This window comes from Periplaneta americana, chromosome 11 (assembly GCF_040183065.1).
Source record: "Periplaneta americana isolate PAMFEO1 chromosome 11, P.americana_PAMFEO1_priV1, whole genome shotgun sequence".
In the NCBI taxonomy this organism is placed as follows: Eukaryota; Metazoa; Arthropoda; class Insecta; order Blattodea; family Blattidae; genus Periplaneta; species Periplaneta americana.
This window is the reverse complement of record NC_091127.1, coordinates 1,241,506-1,261,463: the sequence shown is the minus strand read 5'-3', so window position 1 is coordinate 1,261,463 and position 19,958 is coordinate 1,241,506. Positions and strand designations below refer to the sequence as shown.

The following is a 19,958-nucleotide window of genomic DNA, read 5'->3' as shown; positions in this document are numbered from 1 at the left end:
ATCAGACGCGGAGCAGCGCGACGCGACATTTTGTCTGATGGTACTTGTCTCCCATTGATTTCTTATGATGTGGTGCACACAGAATCAGACACGGAGCAGCGCGACGCGACATTTTGTCTGATGGTACTTGTCTCCCATTGATTTCTTATGATGTGGTGCACACAGAATCAGACACGGAGCAGCGCGACGCGACATTTTGTCTGATGGTACTTGTCTCCCATTGATTTCTTATGATGTGGTGCACACAGAATCAGACACGGAGCAGCGCGACGCGACATTTTGTCTGATGGTACTTGTCTCCCATTGATTTCTTATGATGTGGTGCACACAGAATCAGACACGGAGCAGCGCGACGCGACATTTTGTCTGATGGTACTTGTCTCCCATTGATTTCTTATGATGTGGTGCACACAGAATCAGACACGGAGCAGCACGACGCGACATTTTGTCTGATGGTACTTGTCTCCCATTGATTTCTTATGATGTGGTGCACAGAGAATCAGACGCGGAGCAGCGCGACGCGACATTTTGTCTGATGGTACTTGTCTCCCATTGATTTCTTATGATGTGGTGCACACAGAATCAGACACGGAGCAGCGCGACGCGACATTTTGTCTGATGGTACTTGTCTCCCATTGATTTCTTATGATGTGGTGCACACAGAATCAGACACGGAGCAGCGCGACGCGACATTTTGTCTGATGGTACTTGTCTCCCATTGATTTCTTATGATGTGGTGCACACAGAATCAGACACGGAGCAGCACGACGCGACATTTTGTCTGATGGTACTTGTCTCCCATTGATTTCTTATGATGTGGTGCACACAGAATCAGACACGGAGCAGCGCGACGCGACATTTTGTCTGATGGTACTTGTCTCCCATTGATTTCTTATGATGTGGTGCACACAGAATCAGACACGGAGCAGCGCGACGCGACATTTTGTCTGATGGTACTTGTCTCCCATTGATTTCTTATGATGTGGTGCACACAGAATCAGACACGGAGCAGCGCGACGCGACATTTTGTCTGATGGTACTTGTCTCCCATTGATTTCTTATGATGTGGTGCACACAGAATCAGACACGGAGCAGCGCGACGCGACATTTTGTCTGATGGCACTTGTCTCCCATTGATTTCTTATGATCTGGTGCACACAGAATCAGACGCGGAGCGACGGTCTCGAGTAGGAGAGACATCTAATGACTGCTTAAAGTTCGTCGCGAGGAGACAGTCTGATAGCTGCAGTGTACTGCGCATGCGTTAGTAGTGGCTATGATTGCACACTTTCACTATCTACAAATACTATTGTTGTGTAGTGCACATTATTCAGAATGGAGCTCTATGCGGATAAATTAGTTTTAGTACAGGAAATATACGCTCTGTACAATCTTTGAAACAATATCACGACAATAATGCGCTTTCTAAAATATGTGAGAAATTGCAAATGAGATGAAAGCACCAAGTGGATAATAATAATAATAATAATAATAATAATAATAATAATAATAATAATAATAATAATAATAATAATGATAATGACAATTTGTAGTAGGCTTACTTCTCTGCCCTATACCATCATTCATTATTAATTTAATATATTATTTTTCTTTATTGTGAGTCGTGAAGTAGTCATTACTTCAGTATTTAATTTTAAGACGCTATCAATCGGATAGATTTTCAGGCATGGGCGTCCTTGGGAAATAACAACCAAATACAATAGAATTTCTCATATAGACGGCCCTCTTTCATTTACGTCACTTTCCAGCCTGGGCCAGTTTTCCAAACCCACACAGCCAGCAAAATCAGTCGTCGCGAGCAGACCGTGGAGGCGTTGTAAAGCAAAATGTCCCGTCGCGTCTGCTTCTGTGTGCACTCGGCCCTATTTTTCAATGTAGCTGCGCAAAACAAAAAAATCCCAGACTTGTAACATTAAGATGACGATCTCTCCTTGTTAGAGCAGACACTATAATTACTGATGACTTCAATTTCATCCAGCAAAATGAGAAGCCAGCAGTGCAAAAAAAATAAATAAATAGAATATATAGTTCAAATAATAATTAAATGATAACAACCATTTTATTTTGCACCAAAATAAATGCTGTGTAAACATTTCTAGGTGTCTCTCATGGAGATGATATTGGATACATACTTATCTATGATATAATGAACACTGATGATACCGAAGAAGATAAAGAAATGTCGAGAGTGATGATAGACATATGGACAAGTTTCTCTCACAATGGGTAAGTCACTTATTTTAAAACGTTCGTATAGAGTGAAAAATAAAAAATCTAGTGGCTGTAGTTACAATAGTCCTGCGAGTTTTGTACTGTTTAAACATACTACATCCATCAGAACTAGGCACACATTATGTTAGTACGCTATAATAAATTCACACGTACTCTTCTTACATACTGTGTATGTCCTGACACGGTGGAATGCCCGAGACGCCGATTCTGATCACAGTTGCCGTGAAAACATAAGAACTCGTATACTGCATCTAATTTCTGTATCTTATAATCATTGCGAGGACTTGTTTCTTTGTTACTTTGTAGGTAGAATTCGCATTCTAATAAAATTGTTGCTAGTAAATTAGATTGACTGCAGTGCTGACATCCTCTCCTTCGTAGTTTCACTTGCACATTGTTCACTTTATTTCGTTTTCTTTCATTTTAGTTTCTATCGCCATTGTACGGCCAATGACTCTAGTCAAGTGCCACTGCATTGAATAAAAAAATAAATAAATAAAAATACTTCGTGATTAGCTTGTATTTAAGATTGTATTTTGTATTGCACTGTATGTATTTACATTCTGCGGTATTCGTACATCGCTTCACAGCTAGAATATGGAACACGTCAAAAAATATTAATAGTATACTACAAAGTCTTAATTATAGTCACAGTTTAGATGAAATATATATACAGAAGATATTATTTTGATGTACTGAAGTACGTCATCACATACAGAAGAGTTTTACAATATACTAGTACAACACAAGGGATTAGTATCGATACACAATAAGACAGAAATGTTGAATGTCATAAACTCACCTACAATATAAAAGGCGTGAGAAATTAGGTACTTCTTTAATTTGGCCATAAATAATCTGTCAACCCTGGGTTCGTTTCTAGTCAAAACATGCAAGAACATGGATTATCTATGCATTACACACTTAATACTATCTGATGTTATCTATCTAGTGGAATGTAATGTTTGAAATTACTGATCTCCGCTATTACAGAACAAAACAATAAACTAGAATTCTTAAAATTTCAGTGACCCTGCACCTTCTGGAAGCAAGTTTACTTGGAAACCCACTACCCGAAACAGCAAGGAGCTCATCTACTTGCACATTGCCGGCCCAAAGAAATTAAAAATGAAATCTAGTGAAAATCTCGGGGATGGAGCGTTCTGGGATTCTCTGCCAATTGAAGAACCACAAATTGGAAAGAACACACCAATAACTTTCAAGCATAATGAACTTTAGTTTTACAGAATACTTTGATTTACAATAACATGGACTGGATATGATGAACATATACGACAGATTATAATAGACTCTTTATTCAAACTCACTACATAAATGTCAGTTGTCCTGTTTATTCAGCAGTTTACACGACATCCTGCAATATGAAATAGCAAGCGCCAGTAAATTAACTGCCGTTACGTGGTTTGTTATAATAAACATCGTACCTGCCATCAACCACAGTCTAGTATACACTAGATTGTGCTATCAACTTCTTTATTCTATGCTGTTTTCGTCATTACATCGTCACCCGAGCATTCGTCTACAATCGTCCAGCTCACTTCTTGAAGCTCTTTTCAACATGCCCATGAAGCACGAGTCCATTGAAGATATAAAACACACAAACTACCTTATTCCATCTCAAATCGACCGAAATATAGAGAAAATTGACCTTACAATTCCTAAATACAATGAAACTTTTTCTGTCCGTTGACAACTGTGATACAATGCTTTGTGCAAAGTTTGAAGCATCAGAACTTCATAGTGTTTAAATTAAAAATATTTAAATTTGTCGTATTTTCATAAAATTAACAACTTTAAACTGTTGTAACTCCGAAACCCTTTCACCCAATGATCAAAATCATGGTTTATTTTGATGCTGAGAAATTAAAGTTTATATTGATATATAAACAGATTTTCTTACTTTTTATGGAAATGGAGAAATTTAGATTTTTCTTCATTAAGACGCCTTTGGCCACGAAAAAATATTTTTAAAATATATGGTTAGATTCCGCATTGAAAGTACAAATAAATAAACACATATTTTTACTGATGGTATGTTGATAAAGTATTGAAAATATCAATAAAGAAAATAAATAGTACGCGCGTGAACTAACCAGCTGACTGTGAGACTGGAGCTAGCCGAGACAAGCAAGGCCAGGAGACAAACACGTGATGTGTCGTCTAGCAGCGCATGGATGTACTAGCTTTATCACAGGTTTTCATAAACACAGGAGTAAAATGACGTCCAACGCTCGCTTATCTTCAGCTCTCGGCCAGTGCGTGCGGTACTGCGCCGTTCAAGTCTAGGTGTGTGAAAATAATCTATTTAATACCCTCGAAACTTATTGCCATACGACTAAGCAAACAATGCCGAATCCCTCTTAATAATGCAAGGTTTTTTCTCAATATTTTAAAACATTTTTACAAATGGCCAAAAAGCCTAAAAGCAAGTAAAATCAGATTATCTGTCTCTCTGTGTACAATAAAAATAAGGATTACTTCTTAACATAACCTACCAAATGTCAGCTTCAAAATAAGCTCTCGTTCAATGTTCTGCAATAAATGGTTCCAGAGTTCTGAGTGCTGAAAGAGGCTTGTTTTTATAAAATACGCTAAATTTGTCGCTCAATAATCGAAAACCGTTTGACTTTCGGTAGTATATTTTTGAAAATGCACTCCCCTCAGCACCTTGTATAAATAGGGAAAAAATTAGAGTATAAAAAAATTCTAGGTTTTTTTACTGATCGATTTCATATGGAATAGCCCCTATACACTTATCATACTTGAACTTTAATCTGACACATGTACTGCTAATCCAAACGCCATTTAACAATGTTAACAATTGAAATGCCCGCACGGGAAGGTAATGGCATGCGCTCCATCTTATAAAGGACAATGTTGTCCCCAACAAGCCGCGCATCCGTATGTTTTACTTCGGGTGATTTCGGGGGGAAAAAAGTGCGCGGGTTATTCGAGAAAATCTTCGCACTCATACAATAAACTAACCCTTCAATTTGCGACACTTAAGAACCTCAGTGTCTCGCACATTCCATGATGAAAAACATTTCAAAACAACAAATATGTTTTAATAATTCGGCATAAAGAAGACGTATCTCTTAACAGAGACTTACTGTTTTCGACTTCAGAGAGATTAAGCCCTGGAATGTGTCTGGAACTCACCTGCAACAAAAGAAAATAATAATTATCTTTTAATGCTAATGGCTGAATTATAAATTAACAGTTCCAAAGTCACCTTCTGCGAAACGTTCATTCCTTGGCATTGTAATGCTTGCTATGAGTGACGAACAGGTCGAAGAGTTCGTAGGATAAATAGCACAGCCTAAAGACAAGTTGAAACAACGAGAGCTGTGGCAAGTGTCGATGCAGGTATGTTACACCGATTTCCCTTCATGTTTGCCGTGTGACACAAGGAACACTTATTGGACATTTGCGAGTTTCCAAAATAAACATGAAGAATTGCTCTTAAAAATAGTGTAAACTGATTTGTGATAACATTAATAGTTCTGGATTTACAAAACATAGAAAGTGTAGTAACCCTGTACATTTCATGCTCATGTAGGACATTGCACATGACCATGTGGCGCCTCAATCAGGCTGGGATACAGTTTATGTAACGGCCAGCACGGAGTTCGGATTTCAAGCCAATTGAGCATGTGTGGAAGAAATGTCCATTACTAGGCCTGGTAGTTTGGACACCAAAACATACACATACATATATTATTAATAGTGGTAAAGGAAAGCCTAAAAAGAAAGCTATACCTAAATCAAAACATTCGTCGGTACCAAACACTGTTACTTACTTACTAGCTTTTAAGGAACCCGGAGGTTCATTGCCGCCCTCACATAAGCCCGCCATTGGTCCCTATCCTGAGCAAGATTAATCCATTCTCTATCATATCCCACCTCACTCAAATCCATTTTAATATTATCTTCCCATCTACGTCTCGGCCTCCCTAAAGGTCTTTTTCCCGCCGGCCTCCCAACTAACACTCTATATGCATTTCTGGATTCGCCCATACGTGCTATATGCCCTGCCCATCTCAAACGTCTGGATTTGATGTTCCTAATTATGTCAGGTGAAGAATACAATGCGTGCAGTTCTGTGTTGTGTAACTTTCTCCATTCTCCTGTAACTTCATCCATCTTAGCTCCAAATATTTTCCTAAGCACCTTATTCTCAAACACCCTTAACCTATGTTCCTCTCTCAAAGTGAGAGTCCAAGTTTCACAAGCATACAGAACAACCGGTAATATAACTGTTTTATAAATTCTAACTTTCAGATTTTTCGACAGCAGACTGGATGATAAAAGTTTCTCAACCGAATAATAACAGGCATTTCCCATATTTATTTGGTCGTGCCAGAGAATAAGTCCCATTCCGAGGCTTATTTGAAGGATTCGTAACAAGCTGTTTTTTACGGTGATGGGTTGTTAGCCCTTCGCCCAACCCCCAAGCTGGAGGACCACCCCTCATCGGCTGTCCACGACTGCTTATTCAATATATTCACAGCTACCCTCCATATCTGGAGGCCGTCTCCTCTATCCGCAACCTGAGGACGCGCCATGCCGTGTTGATAGGGAGCCACAATACATGGACCAAACACTGTACAATACACATTTACGAAAGTGACACACTATAACTCATTCTCTCCTTTATAGAACATGTTGACACATTTTTAAACAAAAATAGATGGTATACTTTAAGTGTCACTAACTTTAATAAACTCTCAAACGTAAAGTTTCGTCAATGATCACTCAAACAATTTTTGTATTGAGAACATGTTCCTTCAACATCACACGTTATTGGTACGAATTTGAAAGTTTATTTTTATATCATGATTCCGTAGTCTTGAGCCTGTTCGGTGTTTAAAACATTTTGCTCTTCACACGGTTTCGAATATGCAAGATTTTTTCTTTCAAGAACACTTTTAAGTTCTAGTTTAACCCTCATACTGAGAGTAACATCAACGGCTTCGTTAATTACAGTATTTGAGCCCCCTACAGCAGCTCACACTTCAATCTTTGAAGTTTCAAGATAAGTAATTGTTTCTGAGAAGCATTTGAAATTATTTGCTAGGTACAAAATATTTTGGAAAAGTACTCTTGAAATTAGAGATTTCATAGTTTTGAGGGCAGAACTGTCTTTGTTATCAAAGCTGTTGATAACCTCAGCCACAGTATCCAACCAAGTACCCCATCATGGAAAAACTGATTTCGGAGGCAGTGGAATGCTTTGGCATCCTAGAGGCCTATAAATACCTTCCACACATTTATTGAAATCACTGTAACACCACTCTGTGTAGGCGTGAACTAATCTTACCCGCGGATAAGAGACTGCTAGCGGGAATGCTTTCTGCCTCTCCCATCTGAGTCATTCCACGTCAAATCGCACAGCAATAAAACACGACCTTCTCGTAAATGGTCGAATTTTTTTTCATGAATTCCAGACATCAAACAAGGAGACCCGTACTGTTTTATTTTCACAATTATTAATTATTTGTGTAGTTATGACTATTTGAAATTACGCAAATTATGCGCGCACTGTTACAAAAACTCACTTGGAACTCTGTGTCTACATATAATTGAGATTTGCGGTTTGGCGCATTTGAAAGACTAAATACAACACTTTTTATTACTTTAGGCTTATCACAAATAAATTTAAAATTTGGCCTAATTTTTTAATCATTTATTTTTCAAAGCAAATTTACTATATTATATAGCCAAGTTAAAAATCTGAAAGAAATATAGACTTGTTCCCTGATGTATTATCTGTAAACTACTGCATTTAGAAATATGGGATCTGCACACATACATTTGTAACAATTTATTTTCCGGAGGCATGCACGCGCTCGCGATCCCCAGCTAATGAATTGCTTGTGGCCGTGGGCTAGAAGGCTGCCCACGGAGAGTGTTACGAAATCCCCCACTGCATATACGGCACACTACAATACAAATGCATTCATTCATCAAATGATTAATATCTTAAGGAACAGTAAATATCTTATCTAAAGTAATTTTACTCGTATTATTGTCAGCTCAGCTGAGAGGGCGCCCTTCACAATGCTGTATGTTTATACTGTAATATAGCCAAGTGATTAACGATAGCAAGGCTGGGTAAGGCAGTAAACTTTATGACAGTAAACAGATGGCAGGAGACAAAATATAGAAGAGAAAAATAATCAGTCAGGGTTTGAATTTCATGGAGTGGCGTGACTTTTATACAGGGACATCATTTTATTTTTACTTCAATTTTTATTGTTCCTGAGTTTTTGAATGTGCTTCACTCCCACCCCTTCTACTAATGAAGTTCCAACTCCACACAGAGCCAAGACCGCAGATAGTAAGCAGTACTGAGTTACTGAATATAGTACGTTCCAGAAATATGTTCGCGTTTTCCAGTGACGAAAGAGCTTTCAATATTGAATCATATTTTCGCACAGGTACTGTCCGTTTGCCTACGTCGCATCCCGATTTCCCCCACCTGCTTCTGCTCGCCCCTCTGTAAAAGCTGGGCTGTCTTAGCTCTTTTCTGAAAACATTAATTTCTCTTAGGAATTGGACGTTTACGTAATATTATACAGCTGTTTAATTTAACTTAAATAAAAGGGCCTCGTTAAGTAATTAAATGTCACGTGATTTCCTCACTTTCTACAATCCTGCGGCATAACCACTTGGACGGACAGTAGATAGCATGTCTGAGTAATTTCATATTTTCGGGTCGGGCAGAAGTGAAGATTGAATTTACAGTACGTAGATTAGGTACAGAATTATTTCAACATGAGTTACTAGTACGAACTCCAGTCTTGGAGGGGGGAGCAAGCGGTGTTTCCGGTTCTCTAAAGGTATAGACAGGTTAATATTAAAAATGTTAGTAAAAATAAAATGATGTCCCTGTATAACATTAGTGACAGCAAAGATCGCGTAATATATAAATAGTGTTTAAATCCATTTGACCTTCCTAATCACACTTTTAAAAAGAAAAATACACTAAGACGCGTAAGTCGCGATTTATTGAGAAAACTCAATTTAAAGGAGTCTTTGAATGTGCGAATATGTGATTCGTTCCGTAAAAAATCTATCAACTTCCGAATAGGTCAGGTAAAATTATATGTGAAGTCCATAGTTCTTATGATATTAATAAACATGAATCAAATGAAAATGCGGACAGAGAAAGTGATTATGCCAGTTCTTCTTCTAGCAGTTATATGGATGAAGCGCTAGAAATCAGTAATATTGAGGAATTAAACAAGAGTTTGATGTCAATAGAATCTCTTATCAAGAAAAGAAAAGTACAACGAAAACGATACCCCCGTGAAAAGTTTAAAAAAGTAAAAGGTTCCCTAGCAAGTAAAGTTATTCATGTAGAAGATGCATCGTCATCCCTTCAAAAGTCGGCCATATTTTTTTTTTTTTTTTTTCACGGAATGCAAAGAAAATGTACAACCTGAAAATTACATAGTTATTGCAGACTTTTCTGAAAATCATTCATTTGTAATACAAGATTTAGTAAAAGGTGTGCATTGGAACAAATGCCAAGCCACAATACATACTTTCGTAGTATATTTCAAAGAAGATACAGAAATTCGTCACAATAGTATTGTTGTCATCTCAGAAAGTATGAAACATGACACCGATTCCTTTCACGTTTTTCAATCCGAAGCAATTAATTTCTTAAACCAAGAATTCAACGATATAAAAAAATATATATCTACTTTTCCGATGGATCAAGTTCACAATACAAAAACAAAAATAATTTTAAAAATAATTGTTTACATGAAGACGATTACGGAATTAGCACCGAATGACACTTCTTTGCAACGTCGCATGGTAAAGGTCCATGTGATGGCATTGGAGGAACTGTTAAAAGACTTGCCACGAGAGGCAGCCTATACAAGACCCTATAACACAAAAAAAAACTGTTTGATTGGTCACAAAAAACATTTGTAACGTGTCATTTATATTTTGTCCATTGAATAAGCACAAAAACCACACTGAAAATTTGCAGGCCAGATACCACAATCTAAAACCAATAACTGGTACATTAAAATTACATTCTTTCACTCCGTTGTCAGAAACTGAAGATTTAGTACAACAATTTTCTTTCGAGAAAGAAAGTAGGCGAATGAAAATTTAAAGTGTAGTGTGAATGAAAACAAACGTTTAAAAAGCATAATGTACAAATATTTGAGGATATCATAATAAGTAAATTAGCAGTGTTTTCTCGAGTGACTTGATCCCTACTGGGTGTAATGTTGCAACGTTCAGTCGATCATCCAGCGCCGATAAACCTCCCAGCGCGCTTCAACGCTTCCCGTCCACTGCTGCTGCACCGACCGCTACACATTGCGTCGTAAGTAATTAAATTTCCATTAAACTATTGGAGATCCCATTGTGATTTTTTCCGGAATTATTAAGAATACGTCAGTGCACCTAGTAGGCATTTTTTTAGAGTTTTAATACGGCTATTTCACATTGATATCTAACTTTTAAAAATTGAATCAAAAAAAATATTTGTAATAATTATACACCGTGTTCCGCTTATAAGTATAATAAAAGAAATAGTTATAATTTCATAACAATGCATGCAAATGGGTTAAGATTGGTACCATTGTAAAGAGGAAATTGGGAAGTTTTAATCCATTGTTGTTACTTATTTTTAGAAGACTCACGCATGCGCAGATCATTAAATAAGAGAATTCGTATCGTATCTTTAGTCAGTCAGCATGTGGACATTAGTTAGTAAATATTTAACAAAAGACAGTACTTTAAGCTTTTAAATGCATTTTTTTTTTTTTTTTTCAAAAAATTTTAACATCAATATCGTCAGAAATATGACGCTTTAAATGTTGCATTGTGCGACATTTTTAACGAATTTTAGCATGCAATATTTTCAAAACATGTGGACTTAGGAGGAAATAAAAACACACTTGTTGGTTTATTAGACCCAGAGAGTTGGTAAAAAAAATATAAACGCAATAAGAAATATGAAGGTCAAAATTTGTATAATTTTGTGCGATTTGACGTGGAATGACTCACCTACACGTCGGTGCATATTGCGATACGCTGCTTACCCGTTACCCATTTCAGCGGATGCTGACGACCACTGATCTACAGTCTACACGGTACTACATGACATAGATATGGTTTATTTACAGAGCGCGACAGCAAGGACAGTACGTTATTTGTGTTCTTGCTAGGTTACAACACAAAAAGCTTCAACATTATGAAAGTGGATCATAATTTTAAAACAGTATCTTTCAAAATACAGACGCACACTTAATGACACTATAAAGTGCGTATTTACAAAACAGGACTTTGACTAATTTCAAAATATGCAGCAGAGATCAGGGCAAACACGAAAAAAGGTGAACTGGTAAGCACTTGTAAGACTATTCACGGGAAAACATGTGAGACTGCACTGCACAGATACTGGAGCTAACAGCAGCATTCAGGATATTGCAGAAGGAAGTAATGGAAAGAGCAACGGAGGAAAATAAACTAATGAGAAAAGCTAAGAAGATCGACTCTTTACATGGGAAAAGAAGAGGAAGGCTATCTAAAGATGCACGGTAGAGTATTAGCCGGCCAAAAGTCGATTTCGTCAAAATTGTCCCACGTGGAAATGAATTACTAGAGTACATGAGATAGTTGGGAACCACACACCTCCCGTTTCCCCTCTCCTGCGTTAGACTTATCAGCACAGCACTCCAGCAAGTACCTGTTCTAGGCGTTCTGTGATCGTGTACATTCAAGGTGAATAAAATTTTCTTTGTTTCGGAAAACGATATATTAAAGCTATGGATTGTGCTGAAGAGAGTAAGTGAAAATACACGTGAACCATTTTAATCACAATTGCATTACTTTCTAAACAGTTAAAACTTCATTTGCTGCCCGTTTTAAAGTTAGGTCGAAGGTATTTGTTGTATTTCAGGGTGCGTCCCGATTTCTTTTTACTCCAACAAAAAGATAAATGTTTTAAATTTAGAAAAATAAAGGCATTAACAGCGATTCGCGTGAATGTACTCATATTAAGCCAGTTAAATTCTTATTCATAACCGGAAGGAGGCCAGTACAAAGAAGAAATCAACACCATTCCTAAAGGTTTGTTGTTTAGTCAACTATCCGAAGACACGTTTGAATCTCAGAAGTGACACCAATAAGACATCACTCATGAGGCAACTAAGCTAGGAGATAGTGGAGTAAGATGCCAGTTCCTTTCCTCCTGTTCCTGAAGTAAATACTGCAAATGCTCTTTCAACTAAACACACATTTAAGACCCATGGAAGCCATTCTCCTACGAATGTTTTGTGTAACCTAGATTGTCCTCTATCACATCACAGATAGCTCCTAGTACAATAATTTTCATTCTGTTTTACAGCTCTGGCAGTTTTGGCCCTCTATGGCAAATAACGTATTGTTTGAAATTCATATACATCACTGAAGATTATATACGAAAGAGTCGGGTTGATATGGTATGCGGACATTTTAACTTCTTACAATAACAGAGAAACAACTGTCACAGAGCCAAGCCTGTAAGAGGGAATGAAAATTATTAGCCTATGCTATAGGGGAAAATGAATGAAGATTTTTAGCCTATACTAAGAGTCTACGACCACACAAAAACAGTTAACTTATATTGATTTAGAAAAACAAAATGCGTGTAAGTTTTCACTTATGGTGATGAAATAACATAACTTGTGAAGTAAAAATGAAATTCCTCTGCTGTGATCTTCGGGTTCGAGTCCCGGTCTGGCCTGGGATTTTTCATATGAAAAATCCATAGTGGCACTTGTGGCAGACAAGGGGTTTTCTCGGGGTTCTCCCGTTCCCCGTATTAGGCATCTACATCATTCCGTCATCATTCCATAGCATTCCTCGAACGCCGGCGCAGCAGACGCACGGAGGGGGCTGGCCTAGGGACGAGTGGGGTTGCCTGCTCGAAACTTGGGATTCGCAGAGTGGCACGGAAATTGAAGTTATTGAAACGAACCGTGGAAAGCCTTCGCTCACCTCTGATAGGTACGCAGAAAGAAGAACGGAGTGAGTGCAGGAGAACCCAGAAAGTGTAGTCAGTAAAAACAAAATGAAGTTATGAGAGTTTTGACCATGCGTATATGGCAGATAGAAGTACAGCAGGCCGTGTTCAATACAGAGAGAAAATAGCATTTCTGTACCGAAATTGTACTGGGCGATTTACAAGACAAGATATAGTTTTCTCACTGAAGTTCCACTTTATTCGACCTGAAACCCATTTCACATGGGAATCAAATGGAATTGTGAAGATGTCGTCTCAGATGAAGAACATTTAAAAATGAGTGATAGAAGCAGCTTTCTTCTGGTGGATGACGTAAGTGGGGAAAGAATAACATTGTCTAAGACCAAAAAAAGAGAAAGCTTGAAACATTCAAAACACTTCTTCATGCTATTTTTAGAAGCTGCAACAAGCAGTCCAATCAGATATACACAATTCATGCTAATTTCATAAACAACGACGGGGAAACGAATGTATTGTGTTCCCAATGCTGTTTGTCCTAAACCTTGTAGGTCTCTTCCGTCTCAACCGTCAGAGAGTGAAGCAGCAAACAGAAAAAATGAAGGACGTATTCCCTTCTGTTGGTGTAAACTGTAAATGGTTAATTGTTCCACATGAAAAAGAGTTTCTGACGGAAGGTACAAGAATAAGTTTAACGAATACAAGCAAAATCAAGACACATGACTCCAAACTCAAATGTGAGCGGCTCTAGCGTTCCTGAGACTTGAAGTTGACGAAGCATGGCTGATAATCCTGCAAATGAAAATTTAAGACTTCTTGATCAATGGCTACAAAACCCAAAAAAACCTGTTCAACTTGGGAGTTCCTACAACAGACGTCATCAACGTGATAACGCAGTCGACGGATGGAAGAACAAAATAAACAACCACCTCGGAAGGTCACATCCTAAGATAAAAAAAAACGTGTTAGCCTATTTGAAAAAGTAAAACATTGCAATGCGCTTCATAGAACTCAATGTAGAGGAGACGGTGTTACGTAAAAGAAGACCAGAGAATATCCAGAAATTGCAGAGTCCTACGAGAAAACAGGAGATATTACGAAGTGCTTGAAAGCATTAGCTAATATCAACAGACTGGAATAAACTTAAAATTGTAATCGATTGAACCATGGGAATCACGAGCTAGAATGAGAACTGTAAATAATACACTGATTTTAAACACACCAAACTAAATACTTACTTACTTACTGCCTTTTAAGGAACCCGGAGGTTCATTGCCGCCCTCACATAAGCCCGCCATCGGTCCCTATCCTGAGCAAGATTAATCCAGTCTCTACCATCATATCCCACCTCTCTCAAATCCATTTTAATATTATTTTCCCATATACGTCTCGGCCTTCTCAGAGGTCTTTTTCCCGCCAGCCTCCCAACTAACACTCTATATGCATTTCTGGATTCGCCCATACGTGCTACATGCCCTGCCCATCTCAAACGTCTCGATTTAATGTTCCTAATTATGTCAGGTGAAGAATACAATGCGTGCAGCTCTGCGTTGTGTAACTTTCTCCATTCTCCTGTAACTTCATCCCTCTTAGCCCCAAATATTTTCCTAAGCACCTTATTCTCAAACACCCTTAACCTATGTTCCTCTCTCAAAGTGAGAGTCCAAGTTTCACAACCATAAAGACGAAACTAAATAATTCTAATAAATAATTTATATATTTGATTCCTTTGCCACTCCTAAGCCTGAGGAAAGTACGAAGGTAATGAAACCACAGACCGTGACCGCAAATCAGACGAATGAATCTGAAAACGTCCAACGTGCCCATGGAGATTCCGTGAACTCTGTAGCTTCCAAGCGACCGGGATCAGGCCGTGGGAGGTTACATCCGCCAGGGATCACAATTTTTGGTTTTCCAGGTCCACGCCAGAAATCGTGCAGTGAGGGACGTCACCGTGACTGAAAGAAGATTTCAGAAAGCCAATTTGATCTCAAGAAAACCTGCAACTGTTTCCAGCACCGGGCAGCGAGTCAACTCCAGAATCAGACTGTGGGCCAGAGGTCAGTCGTGGTGAATCGTGATGTTGCCTCCAGTCACCTGACGGTTAGAGTATGGAGCGAATTCGTCTTGCAGCTTTTTCGAGAGAACGCTCTTTGGAAGTGGCTGTCATGGTATAGGGCGATATCAGCTCTGAAGCTCGGACGGAGCTTGTTTTCGTCGAGGGGAGCTCTGAATACGCACTGATACAAAGTGGAGGTGTTAGTAGACTCCGTCGGCGAAAATTTCATCATTATGCGTGACGCCTGCCCCACGCTGCTCGCTGCGTAGCGAACTATCTTCGCGACGTCGGGATACCAACCCTGGACTGGCCAGCACGCAGTCCAGACTTAAATCCTATTGAACACCTGTGGAATGTGCTCGGTCAAAGTGTCCGGGTCGCAAATTCGACGCCCTGAACAAAATGCGAGCAACATTCCAGGAGTGGAACCTCATCCCTCAGAACATGTTGCAGGACTTGGTGGTCAGCATGACGCGACGAATGGAGGCCTTCATCGCCACCAGGGGTGGTGACACCCAACATTAGGCCAATATAAGCGCACAGCGACAATTTCAGTGTGTTAATATAAGCCACTGTCTCAATAATCGCATGAAATTCATTACAATATTTTAGATCTTGTTAAAAGCGTTTTGATGAAGTACACAGAATACACGTTAACTTCACTTTACAATAAGTTTTTGACCACCTCTGTGGTGTAGGGGTCAGCATGCTGGTCTCTTACGCAGAGGGCCCGGGTTGAATTTCCTGGTTGAGGTTTTTCAGGGTTTTTCCTCAACCGTAAGGCAAATGCCAGGAAATTCGGGACACAACATCCCTGAAAATCACCGGCCTCATTCATCACCGAAATCATATTCATAACAAATCAGTAATACATATACAGTCGCCATCTAGTTCACAACAATAGAACCAATCTCAACAATAGTACACAGGCCTTCGGATTTCAACCAAAGATTAACTCGCGATATGACCAAAGATGTCAAAGGGAGTATAAATAACAGCGAGGGAGAGAGAATAAGTTTTTGTAATAATGTAGAAAAAATAAAGCATAGGCTATAAAAAGTTACATTTCTTAAAAAAAATAAGCGTTCCACATTTTTTTGCCGGTCACTATATATCTGTCACTTTCCTAAACGAACACATGATGGTGCTCGTAAAACGAGGTCATCGTAACTTCAGGTCTCAAATAAAACTGGCAAGGAAGAAATATAAATGCCTACAGAGGAGATATTCCACTGCAAGACTTGGTTCCCACGCACGTTAAAGGCCCATTCACAATTAAAATTAAACATAACCGTAACATAAACACAGAAGTTTGCGCCCAGGCTACCAAGTGGGATCATTCACAATGATTCACATAAGCATTGGCATAAACATTACCGTAAGACGTTAACATGAAAGTTTGCGAACTCCAAACTTTCATGCTTATGCTTACGTGATTTGCAAACAGAACACAATCGTGGAGCGCTGAAGTATACGACAGAATATGAGGAAATGGCGTCGTTGTTATGTTTCCATGGTTACCAAGTATGTTTGCTGTTATGTTTATGTTTCCATCGAGAATGATGGTATGGCTTCTTGATTTTACCGTAACGTTAAGTCAACGCTTACGTTATGTTCAATTTTCATTGTGAATGAGCCTTAATGCTACTAACACCGAGACTGGCAATTCAGTGTCTTGGTTTGAGCATTTTCCATTCTTTTCTTTTAGCTAAAAATGCATAATCCTGGATAAATATGAAATAAAAGAGCACAAAAGATAGCGATGTCCTCTGATAGCTCGTTTTCCATCTTAAGCTATATCTTTGGAAGGGAAAAAATTAGTTACGATTCAGTAATTGCATGATAGCACTACACTGTTTGCTTCGCGTGCGACTAATGATAGGGGGGAGGGGGAGGCCCGTATACAAGTTGTTTCGTAGACAGCTTTCTATTGGACCGCCGTATTCCCCTGTCCTGGAGACTGTCACTACAAAATATACATATATGTACGTCAGACACAATGTTCGCGTTCCATTCAGCCATGTACCTCTGCTCAGATATGTTGGCCAATGTACTTTTATTACTGAGTGCACTGGGAGCATACGCGGTGGCCCAACATGACGGCAGACCCACGGTTCACATAAAGCAGGGTACTCTCCAGGGTATTTACCAGACATCCCGTTACGGAAGAAAATTTGCAGCTTTCCAGGGAGTACCTTACGCTCAACCACCCGTTGGAGATCTTAGGTTCAAGGTAATAATTATCTACTCTACAAACAGGCAACATTTTATGATAAATAAGTGTTTATTTTTTAAAGATATATGAATAATAAAGTTTAAATCGTCTAAAATAGTCGTTACATCTCATTATTTAATTAACTCTGTAATACTCTACAACAGCTAGCATTTGAATATCTATATTCTTGGGTTATTTTACGACGCTGTATCAACATCTAGGTTATTTAGCGTCTGAATGATATGAAGGTGATAATGCCGGTGAAATGAGTCCGGGGTCCAGCACCGAAAGTTACCCAGCATTTGCTCATATTGGGTTTAGGGAAAACCCCGGAAAAAACCTCAACCAGGTAACTTGCCCCAACCGGAATTCGAACCCGGGCCACCTCGTTTCGCGGTCAGATGCGCTGACCGTTACTCCACAAGTGCGGACGCTAGCATTTTAAAACTGACATTTTTCAATTACAGATGTTCGATTAATTCATTAAAAGAAACTTCAACTTGACCCACGCTGTCTGGCTTGTGAAGTGGTGCGGTGACAAGTATTCACATTTATGACTTTCTGCGTAATTGTATTGAAATTATTGACATTTCAGTCCTTGTAATTAAATTTGTGTCCATGAACTCTGCGACTGTTAAGAATTAAGCTCTTAAAACTGGACCACGTTTTGCATAATAAACCGAGTATAGATAATATTTTACTTGCAAGTGCCGAGTCTGAAGATTTTTATTACAACTACCAAGTAACGTAAGTTGATACAATTAGATGTTTAAGCATCAACGTGCACGGCAATCAGTCTTGGGCTGGGATCCCAACCCTTAAAGTTCCTACTTCATGTTGGCGGACCCCCAAAAATATTTTGCATAATTTAGGCCCATAAATATGTTCTACTCATTACATATTTTCATAATGCAGTGAATTACATATCCTTAATGAATTGGTAGCAATATTAAATTTTAGTTTTAGCTTTTGATACAATTTAAACCTGAAAACATATAAATACAAAGCTATCACGTTTTCCTGAGAAAAAATAAATTAGTTTCTTAGGGTGCTATGCATAGACATTTCGCTAGCCCGCGCTACGAGCGTGCTAAACTAACCCCGGCTATCGACTGATTACTTCTACAGGATTCATATCATATCATATCATATCATATCATATCACTAGACCCTAACACTGGTTTATGAATACGAAAAACGTTAGTTCGCTGATCATCCACCGGAAGCCCGCGCTAAGAATGTCTATGAATACGGCCCCTTGACTTGCCGTAAGGTTGTTATTGGGATGGTTGATATTGCCTTGTAGCTGGCAGTTTTGACCAGTCTGGTTCAATTGTAGGTACTCTTAAATCGCAAGTTTAGCTCAACATTAAATTTACATTATATCAATTGTATGATTATGCAAATGACGTTTAGGTGTTGTGTTGTAGATGGAAAAATATGCATATAAGATTGCAACAAGGTCGTTGTGGGAAACACGATTTTTAAGATCGAGTCAGCAGATAATAACTAACAGCTTTTCTTCTTCTTTGAGGGACGAACTATTTTTTGTCACACAGAAGGGTTTTCACACAATTATTTTTTCAATTGCAGGAAGGAAAATAATCCCTTAGTTTTAATTTTAATAAATCAAGATGTTCTTTATACTCTCAATGATATCGGACAAGAGTTCATCACCATTTGTTGCTAAAAGTTACTTAGAGTATGAAATTAATCGAATTCTCCATTCACAACACAGCTAGACCACAAGTGTAATTTCTTTATCATTGCTTCAATCTTATCCATATTCTATATAGCTGTAATGTTCCATATTCTAGCTGTGAAGCAATGTACGAATACCATGGAATGTAAATAAATACAATATAACGGTCAACACCTAAAGCTGGACCCTGAAAACTGAATTCAAAGAATTTAAAAATGTAAATAAACAGACAGGTAGGCGAGCTAAGAGAAGTCCCTCATTCCTGGTAAACTCTGTATCTCGCAAGTCTGACACAAGCAAACAAAATGTTCCTTCAAGCTGAGAAAAGTCAGAGAACGCGATGAAGTTAAGTTTAGCCTAATTGAAAAATATATATTGTTCCTGAGGACCCCTTTCGAATTACTCGCAGACCACAGGTTGGGAACCACTGTCTTAGGGTGTTTATATTTGAGGAGCATTAGTCGTTTAACGCCGTTATTGCTGTCCTTAAACACTGCACTATACGCTACATTATAAAATCTTGAATTATATTAACATAAATAATCCCTTAACATAAGGTTAATTATCAACAAAAATAAACACTTCGTTCCTAACAATTTAAAATTTTCTAGCTAACATATCTCAAATGTGATTTTTTTTTTGTTATTGCACTCGGCTCTTCTTTTGTCCATTACATTTTAGAAATGTGGTGAATTAATATATTTTATGCTCCACC

General features: G+C 38.4%; 3 protein-coding genes across 3 annotated transcripts in view; 2 read left to right on the top strand and 1 right to left on the bottom strand.

Annotated features, from left to right (window-relative positions):
* The window catches only part of LOC138708713 (venom carboxylesterase-6-like), a 30,149-nt gene extending 26,560 nt beyond the window's left edge, over positions 1-3,589 (top strand). Inside the window, exons 9-10 of the mRNA XM_069838817.1 lie at positions 2,121-2,247; positions 3,282-3,589. Of these exons, the coding sequence (XP_069694918.1) occupies positions 2,121-2,247; positions 3,282-3,492 (338 nt within the window). The 3' untranslated portion in view covers positions 3,493-3,589. The remainder of the gene's footprint in view (positions 1-2,120; positions 2,248-3,281) is intronic.
* Positions 1-19,958, bottom strand: part of LOC138708711 (uro-adherence factor A-like) — a 146,929-nt gene that overhangs the window by 84,914 nt on the left and 42,057 nt on the right. The window lies entirely within an intron of this gene.
* The window catches only part of LOC138708712 (venom carboxylesterase-6-like), a 32,781-nt gene continuing 30,133 nt past the window's right edge, over positions 17,311-19,958 (top strand). The window contains exon 1 of the mRNA XM_069838816.1: positions 17,311-17,559. Within this exon, the coding sequence (XP_069694917.1) occupies positions 17,326-17,559 (234 nt within the window). The 5' untranslated portion in view covers positions 17,311-17,325. The remainder of the gene's footprint in view (positions 17,560-19,958) is intronic.